The sequence below is a fragment of the Galeopterus variegatus genome, unplaced genomic scaffold (assembly GCF_000696425.1).
Source record: "Galeopterus variegatus unplaced genomic scaffold, G_variegatus-3.0.2 Scaffold3044, whole genome shotgun sequence".
Lineage (NCBI taxonomy): Eukaryota > Metazoa > Chordata > Mammalia > Dermoptera > Cynocephalidae > Galeopterus > Galeopterus variegatus.
The window spans coordinates 104,301-114,985 of record NW_007729155.1 but is presented as its reverse complement, the minus strand read 5'-3'; the positions used below and the strand labels follow the sequence as shown (position 1 = coordinate 114,985).

Genomic DNA, 10,685 nt, shown 5'->3' with positions numbered 1-10,685 from the left:
GCCTCGCTCAGCCAGTGAGCGGGAACCAGTCTGTATGTGGGATCCGAACCCTCAGGCGGGAGTGCCGCCGCGCTTCCCAAGTGGTGCACTTATCCAGTGCGCCACCGGGCCGGCCCAGAAATGTATTATATTTTTTAAAAAAAGAAAAAAAAAGGTCAGTAAGAAAGGTAGATCTGTAATGAGACTTATTTTCTAAACCAAATGGAAGAGGCTCTATGAGATGGATTATACTGGTGAGGAGTTTACTGGTGAAGAGTTTGGTTTGGGTGTCTGAGAGAACTTGGTTCAAGTCCTGACTCCATCATTAATAATTGTTAGCTGAGTGACCTGGGGCATGTTTTTGACCATGCTGAGCCTAAACTTTCTCATCTAATAAAATGTGAGGATTAAATGAGGTGGTGCATGTGAAGCCACATGGTAAGCACTCAGTAATATTATAACAGCTCATAATTGATAGTTTATTAATACTTGTGCAACACTAAGGCATGATAGGCTGAAGGTTATTTAAAAGATTTTGTTTTAAATAGGTCAAGCCTAGAAGATTCTAGATTAGAGTCTTACTGGAGATTTATGAGCCCTCTACTAAATTTTTATCATTTCAAATAACTGTTTTTGCCAGCACACTGTTGTTGGTATTTATTTGGAATTGAACGGTATTTGATGTATATATTATGGTTAATTTATTTTAATTCAGTTTGGTGCACTTTATTGTTTACCTTTGGTTCATTAGGTAAATTCCAGGGTGAATTGATACAATACTGTTGGTCTGTACCGATATGACTGTTCTCAGTGGCTGACTGCAAAACATTTTTAAAGTAAAATTATATGTTATATTTAGGACCTGACCAATTAATGTTACTCTGAGGTACTATGAACATGTTTTCCATACAAAGTTATTTGAAACCCAAAGAACTATACAGTGCCAAAGTATGTCTGTTTAGTTTTTTTTTTAATCTCAAAAACTAGTAGTTACTTAGACTTTAAAATTTTGTTAAATTATATTGAAGACGTGTTGATATAATTGTAGTCCTTCTATCAGAGTACTTGTACCGGGGTCTTAGAGCTTCAAATTCAGATGTCAGATAATTAGTTAAGCAAGTGGGGTAATTAAGAATAGGGGTCACAGCTGAGCAAGATGAAGTCAAGTGTTTCATATAATATCATATCTGCCAATCAGAAATATTCTACATTGTAAAATTATCAGTACTTAGAACATTTTAGAACAGTAGCCTAAGGGTTAAGCCTCTGGGGCCACACTGTCTAGATTTGAATGCCAGCTCTTCCACTTAGTGTGTGACCTGTGCCTCCATCAGTGGGACTAATAATAGTACCCATATCAAAGGTACATTGTAAGAATTAAAAGAGTGAATACAGTTCTACAATCCCTGATCTGAATGTATTTTGGGATTTGGAATTTTTCAAATTTAAATAGTAATATGATTTACATATGGCATGTAAGAAAACACCCCCAGTAGAGTTCTGGGCAGGAATTTTTCAAATTTAAATAGTAATATGATTTACATATGGCATGTAAGAAAACACCCCTTAATTAAACACATTTCCATTTCTATAGCAAAAATCTATGTATAGCTACACAAACTGGATAAATATTGTAAATAGCCTTCCATTTATTCAGGTCAGGTTTTATTGCCAAATTAATTAGGAAAGAATTTTTGATTTTAGAGCTTTTTGAATTCCAGAACTATGAATAAGGGATTGTCAATGGAGATGTGTGTGTGTGTGTGTGTGTGTGAGTGTGAGTGTGAGTGTGTGTGTGTGTGTGTGAGTGAGAATTCCAGAACTATGAATAAGGGATTGTCAATGGAGATGTGTGTGTGTGTGTGTGTGTGTGTGTGAGTGTGAGTGTGAGTGTGTGTGTGTGTGTGTGAGTGAGTGTGTGTGTGTGTGTGTGTATTACTTAGGACAATAATACCTGCAACATATTACGTGCTATATGTGTTAGTGATTACTACTATTGTCACTTAAAATATTATTTTAGTTGATGGGATGAGGAGGAACAATGAGTTTTGCCTTTCTTATTGAAATTTTTATTTATACTGTTTGTCAAGCATTCTTTTTCTTTCATAACCATATCCTCCTTTTAGAAACTGTATCCTCTTTGCATGGTCTAGATTTGACCCTGTAGGAATGTCCTGTTACTGCTGACACCTAAGAAGAGCTTTTAACCACAAACGGTTGGCTGTCTTCTAAGTTAACATGGACTGAGACCAAGCCATTTGTAGAGTTCAAATTGTAATCAAATTCTGGCAATTTCTGTTGTCCTTGGAAAGTTCAGATTACTCTGTCACTTTCAGTTTTGAAGACTTATTAATAGTTTATATCTCTTCCTACTTTCATGTTTGGGAAACGTATCAGAAAGGTTTTATTTTAAAATAGTTCTTCAGCACTCTTAATTTCTGAGTGATTAGCTCTTAACTGCCCCCCACCATCCTGCCCAGATTATCACTATGTTGACCTTTCTAATCTTTCTAACTTTTAAGTACGTTTATAAATCAAGTGCATTTGTAAATTTAAGTATATTTATAAATTAAAACCATTTAAATTAAAATAATTTAAAATAGAAAAAAGTCTAGTTAAACATATATATAAAACCTCTAGAGGGTTTAATATTTAACCTTTAAGCTTAGAAACAATAGATGTTCTCAAATGAAAAATTTGATAGATTGGACTACATGATGAGATCCTTTTGTTGTTAATGGAGAGGTGGGATATTTTTTTTTTCTACATTGGTTTATTAGTTTTATCTCTTTTTTGGTAGATGCTATTGGCTTATGTTCTTTGCTCATTCATCTAATGGGGACTTTAGAGTGTCTTACAGGTTTTTATAAACTCTTAAAATTTAAAAAATATTATCTGTCATTTTCTACAATTTTTTTCTCAATCTCCGTGCATTATTATTTTTTTAAATAGAGGTTTAATCGATTTTTGTGGTCCCCTCCATTACACTTTTCATCTTTCCTTAAGATAAGTTTCTAGATGTAGAATTGCTAGGTCAAGGGAATGAATTTGATGGAGTTTGAGTGATAATGGAAGCTTTTTGAAAAATGTCTATGTAAGCATTCAGTTAACAGGAAGAGGAAAAATGTACACAGGTTCTATTTTTCTTAAAATAATGGTTAGCATTTAGATCGCATTCTCATAATAGGCTTTTAATTTTTCCCCCCTCTGGGATATAAAACAGTTCCAGCATGTGACCAGTAAATACCTTCAGTATAGGTGGCTATTCCTATTACCACAGCAGCTCTTTGCAGGGAGTGTGTTGCTGCTTGTTGATTGTGAGCCCTGTCCAGTCTCCTTGCCTGTCTGCTCTTCCTCACTAATCAGTAATTCAACAAGTAGATGTGTGGAAAGAAATAAGCTGAAGTGCTTTTTTAAAAGCCTGAGGGTGAAGATGTTGAAAAAAGTCTAACAATACAGACAGGAGCTTACCTGTGGATTTTTACTGTCTGTTCATATTCAGTCACCATTTCAGTGGGTAACTTAGAGTCTGCTCTTGGCTACATCTCTAACCTACTGCTGTGCTAGACTCCTGTGAGTACATTTGTTCCATAAACTGTTGGGGTGCTTCCTATTTTTATTGTGCATATAGCAGAAGAGTTGTCTAATCTTGTCTGCAGTCACTCAGTTACTCTCAGTGACTAGGGGTGAATTTCTTTTTCTGACCCCATCAGTGAGGGAAAATCAATGCTTCTGGGCAGGCTTTTTATTCTTAGCTTACTGTCTCACTGCATGCAGTGATTTTTACATTTTTTCCCAGTATCCTCTAATCCCTAGATCTGCACTATCCAATACTATAGCACTAGCCACATGTGGTTATTTAAATAAAATAAAACAAAATAAATTCAGTCCCTTGGTCACATGAGCCACTTTTCCAGTGCTCCAGGCCATGTGTAGCTAGTGGCTGCCCTATTGGAGAGTTCAGGTATACATTTCTATGACTGCAGAAAGTTCTGTTGGACAGTGCTTCAGACCTTCCCTGATCAGCAGGCAAGGCAACCTTGGCCACATAATGTGAAGAGAAAATTACTCACTCATTTCCCTATTTTAAATGGAAAGATCTTAGCATTCCTTTCCTATGTTTTATTTCAGAGGAAGTATAATTAATTCTTGCCAAAGCAATCCCTTCACTCATGGGCCAATTTCAGCCAGAGTTTCTGAACTGATGGGCAGCAGTAGATCGGGCCTCTCACTCCTTCCCTGGAACCATCCCTCTTGTCTTGCATTGTTCAGCTTCTTTCTATTCCACTGCCACTTTCCGCTGTGCCCACAAGCATGCTCCTCCCATAGGCCGCTACTCTACTTCCCTCCTCCTCTTCACCAAATTTCTCTGAAACATAATCTGTACGCCCTGTCTGCCATTGCTCACCACTTACTCCTCAGCCGTTACAACCCAGATTCCACCCCTCATTTCTGACACGCCACTGAAACAGTTCTTGTAAAGGTTTCCAGCTACCTCCTGATTGCCAAACCCAGACCAACTCATCGCAGTCACCCTCCTCTTCAACATGGGAAGAATTCGATGCTGTGGGACAAGTCTCTCCTATAATTTGCTTTCTCCTTTTCTTCTATAATATGAAGAGCTTGTCTTTGGGATCCCCTCTCTTGACTCACTTGTTCAGTCACCTCCACCTCCTGCAGCACAGTTCTATCCTTCCGTTTCCATTTTCTTACCCATGGCTCCAGTTATCACCCAGATTCTGAGAGTTCCCAAACTTTTCCTCTCTACACCTGTTCTTTTCCCTGAACTGCAGATCAAAGGGTTTGGTGTATGTTCGACATACCTGTTAAGATTCTCCTGCCTCTTAAAGCACCCAGTTTTAAATATAACTACTTAGCTCCTGGGCATGCTTTTCCTCCTTATTACCTTATACATTACAAATTATACCGCCATGCCCCCAGCCACTATTTTGTCACATCTTTTTGCTTGCTTACTTTTCCCACTTCTTTGCCTTAGCATTTTATCACTGTGATGGTTTTCCTGGCCATCCCTTATTGTAAACCTTTCCCTGTCCCTCATTTTAGGTCTTGTTCTTTTTTTTTTTTTTATCTCAAATATTCTACCAGAATACTGGTACTGTTACTTCCGCCATCCCTTATTGTAAACCTTTCCCTGTCCCTCATTTTAGGTCTTGTTCTTTTTTTTTTTTTATCTCAAATATTCTACCAGAATACTGGTATTGTTACTTCCATTCTCTCTATTCTTCACTCATGTTGTTGTCAGATATATTTCCTGGAGGCCATTTTAAAAAAATACACATAAACACACATATACACACACACATATTCAGTGCAAACATGTGGGTAATAATTAACCAATTTAAATTTTTGAATAAATAATATGTTCCCATGGCTTAGAAATCAAAAAGTATCAAAAGGCTTTCAGTGAAAATCTTTGCTCCCACTCATGCCCTTTATCTTCTCAGATGCTAGCCTCCTAACAGGTAGTCGTGGTTACTGGTTTTATATTTACTTTAGGATTTTTTAAATGTGTATATAAGCATAAATGTATGTATGTGTGCATAAATAAAACGGTAGCATATGAAATTTGCTCTTTTATACTATTCTTCACTTTGTGTTTGCCTCTAAAGAATATATCTTGGCAATCTCTCCATAAAGAAAGGTTTTCATTCTTTTTTACCTCATTTTTAAATATAGGATTCCTCTATGAATGTACCATAATTTATTTAACCAGTCTCCTCTTGATAGGCATTTAAATCATTCCCCATCCTTTGCTTTTCCAAACACTGCTGCAAAAAATATCTCTTTCATAAGTCTGTTTTCTCTTATGCACTTGTATCTTCAGGTCATTTGTGAGAGCCAGTTGTTTTTGGACTGTTGATTTTCTGTTCTTTGACCATCCACGGTCTGTGCTGCTTGCTCTGCTTCTCAAGTTACAGACTTCAGCCCAATCTTAGTCCTTAAATTCAAAAGCCTGCAAGAACTCCCTATTGACAAGAAATCTGTCTGTGCCGTCAGTGTAGGAGAGAAGCAGGCACCTCTGTACACAGCATCAAACAGTGGGAGCACTTGGCACTGTGTCCTGTGGGACCCTGTATTCTATCTAAATGGATCTACTGGCTGTTGCCCTCACCCGTCCCATGCACTTCTGCTGCTTTGCACCAAGTGCCTTCCCTCTCTTCCTTCTGAGTTTTCCAAATCCATTGTATCCTTTGAGACTGAGCTCACACACCACCACATCCACAAAGCTTCCTTGATTCCTGCTCCCTTCTGTTAAAAATAATCTAGCTTTCTACTGAATACTCTCACAAGGCATACCCTTTTCTACCCTGGATTATGTTACAATATCTGTAATTACAATTATGTGCAGTTCTCCTAATTTATCTACTAGTTAGTAATACCCCAACCACAAGCATGGTGCCTTGTTTTGATTTCTCATCCCCCAAGTCTGTCAGCATGATTTCTTGCACAGACTAATGAATGAAAAAGAGCAATATTCTATTGTTGTCCGACATGATGGGTTGAGGGAATACATACTTTTAATGCAGAAGTCACCCCTGTCCTTATGCATTCTGGCTATTTTTTTAAGTTAAAAATGCCCTTTTCTCCCTCTTAGGAATGTTTTTAAGAGCCCAGAGCCATACAGTCTTGCATTCCTAATGACTGTGCCTATAACCTCCTGGTGCCATTTTGTTCCATATTTATTCTGTTGCCAGCTAGAAGCATTTAGGAATGTTTTTAAGAGCCCAGAGCCATACAGTCTTGCATTCCTAATGACTGTGCCTATATCCTCCTGGTGCCATTTTGTTCCATATTTATTCTGTTGCCAGCTAGAAGCATTGGAAGGACCAATATGTGATCTGTACTACAGCATCACAAGACCTTATTACATGATTTGGATCCAGGTGTCCCTTTTTATTGTGTCCATTTTTATTATGAAATTATGATTGCTTTTCTGAAAACTTCAATTTTATTGTACAAAAAATTGAACAAAAATTAATAGAATCTATCCTCACAAGCTCAGTTTTGACTATAACATCCATAGAGGGCACAGGAGTAGACTCTGTGCATTTGAGATTACAGTGGATCCCGGGGCACCCTGCATTCTGACTGGGATGTCGCTGAGGTATGGCTGCCTATATAGTGATGCTTTCTCTTTTTTGTGCTATTAGGTTTTTGAAGAACCCTCTATCAGCCTTTTTGCTCTGGAACATTGTGAGGGAAGAGAGTTACATCTAGAAGAGGCTGTGAACTCTGTTTTGAACAAGGACCTTCACTTCTACACCCAGTCTGTGTGGGTAAAAAGTGGACTGTAAGTATAGGAGAAGGGCTTGGTCTGGTTTGGTCTGTCTTAGGACAGAGTTGCACAGTTGCTTTTTATTCCCTGACTTCTGTTGTTTTGGTCTGATGATGGTCTTACTCCTTTCTCTCTTGATGTAGTAACAGCAGTTTCTGCTTAAATAAAGAGAAGACTGGGTACCATGCTCAGTAGGCAGTAGTATGCAGTGGTCTGGAGGAAGAGCCCCTATAAAAAAGGGCTGCCACATAGTCAGAGCATGTTTCGTAGAGTAGGTTGACCAGATGAATTTACCCTTGTGAGCCCACTTTTCTTTCAGGAGAAATTTCATTTAGTCAGTAACTTTGATTAAGACCATTTTCTGCTTAATTAAGGCAAGTGACTGTTTGCAGGACTAAGAATGTTCTGTTGTATTTTGATTTGACAGCTTGTTTATTCTAGAATGGTTCCCTGCAGGGTACTCATTTTCATGTGGAGTACAGTGGTTGACCTAGCCTGCCTACCAGTGTTGCTTTTTATTTAGGTTTCACTCAGGGTGGATCCAGATTGTGTGGCTCCTTCACTTTTACAATTTGGGAAGCTGCCTATACAAAAAGAAATTAAAAAGTATGGATACAGAAATTAGGTATCAACTTTACATATTTATTTAGATCAAAAGTGGTGAGAGGCCTGCAAGTGAGGGGCTCCGAACTTGAAGTTCTATTTGCTTCCTGGAAAATCTGCCTCTCAGGCCATTTCTGAAGAGTTTGGCAAATAAGTCAGCCTCTGCTCCTGCACGGTTTTGCTTTGGGAGGAAAAGTCAGCTAAAAAAAATACACATAGCTCTCGATGGTTAACATAAAAATGACTGTTTTTATTTATTATGGCTTTTAAATTATGTGATAATCAGCTTTGCTTGTTTAAATGTCTGGAAATAATGAAAGAGAAAGCCAAGAATATAAGTCAATTTGAAAATTGTCAACTATTTCAAAAATGACTTTTACATTATTCACATGTATAACAGGTTAAAATTTCTTCTGCAAAGCATTTCACATTGTTCAGTGTTCATTAAGATAAATTGATTTACTTTAGGCATAATAGTCCAATATATTGTTTACCAATTAACTAGTCCTTTTGAACTGAATTTTACATCCCTGTAATATAGGACTTGCACAACATTTTTATTTATTTCTTTACATTCCCAAGTAAAATTAATATTTGACTCATTTCCGAAAAATTCTCACCTCACCTTACTTATTTCACTCTTTTCTGGAAAACTGGTGCCGTTTTACCTTGATATTTTTATTTCTTCTCTTTGCCTTATTATCCACCTACTCTATCACTATTCCAGACTCTCTGTAAGAGAATTGTACATAGAGTAAGGAATAGTGAAGGCTGTCTGAAGATATTTCTAGGCTACAAATGGCTTACAGGATACTACTTAATGCACAGCCAGCTACCCTCAGTGACAAGTTGAGTTTATTTTGTTTTAAACCCCATGTTATCCCATATCTTTGGATCTGTGATGGTAATGAGGGCCATGATTTAATGCACCATCCCACACAGTTTTTCCAATTGCGGAATGCGTGTAGATCAATATATAATTAGGTACAGTTTCTTAAAATCTTGCCTAGATTGTATAACTGAAACTTCCCTGCCTGCTTAAAGAATCAGAGAAGCTGGAGCAGTGGCTACGCCCTCCGTGGTCATCCTGTCCTGCCTCTGCACTGGTTTGATGGTTTAGATTTGTGTGGGCAAGAAGGGGTCGAGGGAGGTCATCCATCTTCTTCATCTATCCATGATTTGGCCAAGCCTGATCACAATTGTGGGGAGCAGTGTGGACTTTTCCTAGTAGAGGTCAGTTTAGGTCAGTTTACTACCCAGGCTTTCATAGTTTTAATACATCAAGATTTACTCAGTGATTCCCTCTTCCCCTCAGTTTTATGTACAAGTTGATGTATTTTCCTATATTTACCGAGGTACATCTCCCTAAGGAATTCATCTGGAAAACTGAAGGGCTCAAGTCACTGCCACAGCATCATAGCACCAGCCCTTTGTAGCTTGTGTCCTAAAGCCTGGAGCAACCTGTTCCTGAGTACTGGCCCACCTGATGGGCAGACTGCCTTTCCTGCTGCTGGTGCTCTGCACCTTGTCTCCAAGGTTACACATCCCATGGTCCAAAGCAGGGCAACCCTTGCTGCAATTCCAGGTGCTTTGTCTGAACAAGCAAGGCAGCCACCTCATCCTCCACACATACTTTCTTAAAGCACTGTTCGTGGAAGTTCTGCTGAAAATTTAAAGTCCTCTTGGCCATCCCAGCTTATCCTCCGTAGCTGTCCATCTTGCTTGGTAACCACCTAAAGCAGGGCTAGGCCAACTTTTTCTGCAAAGGGCCAAATAGTCTTTTCAGTTTGTGGACCATCTGTCTCTGTCACAACTACTCCACTTGCCATGGTCATAGTGCAAGAGCAGCCATGGTTAATCTGTAAAGGAATGGGCATGACTGTGTTCCATTGAATAAGTAGTAAGACTTCACATACTCACCTCGAGGCCTTGTGCACATTTACACACTTTAATGCAGCCAGAGTTGAAGACGTGGGTATTTGGGAGCATTTACAAAGGACCAGGCCTTGAAGTATAAGAATGAGATGGGGGCCTTTGTGGATAGTTGTAAGTAGTCCTTGGTGGCCTTGGGGAAGGTGTGGAGGGAGTTGTGGGAGAAGATGCATCTGGAGAGTTTGCTGGAGCCATCCCAACAGGCCTTGAAGGACATGTGATAATGACCCAGAAGCAGGAGAGTGGTTTTCTACTGGGTAATAAACTGGTGTTACTGTCTGCCTTTGAAATGTTAAAATGCTATGAAAAAAGACTTAGCTTATTAAAGGAACACAGAATTTCAGAGCTGGAGAGAACTTTGCATTCATTTTGGAAGAAAGGAAACCAGCATCCTAATTGGAATCCAAATCTTCTCACTCCAATCCAGCCTTTCTCCTGGACGTCCCTGCTTTTTCTGTTAAGAAAAAATGTTTAAATCTGCAAACCTAGAAGTTATAAAGAATGTACCCAATAAGGCATAATAGCAGGTATTTTTGATAAGAGATTGCTTTTTTGTTTTGAAGTATTCCACTGTTCTCTTTCCTGCTCTCTTATAGATGGATAGCTTATGAAGGATCCAATTTCTTGGGAAGACAAATCCTACTTGAGCCTAATGAGATCCCAAATTGGACAGCATTCAGTGGATGGAAAACAATTGGTTCCCTCCGTCCTATGAAGCAGGTAAGTAGAAAAGAACCATAAGATCCAAAGCAGCTTGATTTTCTGGTAGAAATGTCGTAAATCATAGCATCTGAAATATTGGCCATTTAATTTAGTTGGCCATTTATGTAGCAACGGGAGCAGATTAGGATGGGGCAACCTTTTTTTTTTTTTT

General features: G+C 38.5%; 1 protein-coding gene across 1 annotated transcript in view; it reads left to right on the top strand.

Annotated features, from left to right (window-relative positions):
* CRYBG3 (beta-gamma crystallin domain containing 3) overlaps window positions 1-10,685 on the top strand; it is a gene marked incomplete at its 5' end in the record, with an annotated part of 87,057 nt that overhangs the window by 67,126 nt on the left and 9,246 nt on the right. The window contains 2 exons of the mRNA XM_008583798.1: window positions 7,152-7,291; window positions 10,408-10,531. Of these exons, the coding sequence (XP_008582020.1) occupies window positions 7,152-7,291; window positions 10,408-10,531 (264 nt within the window). The remainder of the gene's footprint in view (window positions 1-7,151; window positions 7,292-10,407; window positions 10,532-10,685) is intronic.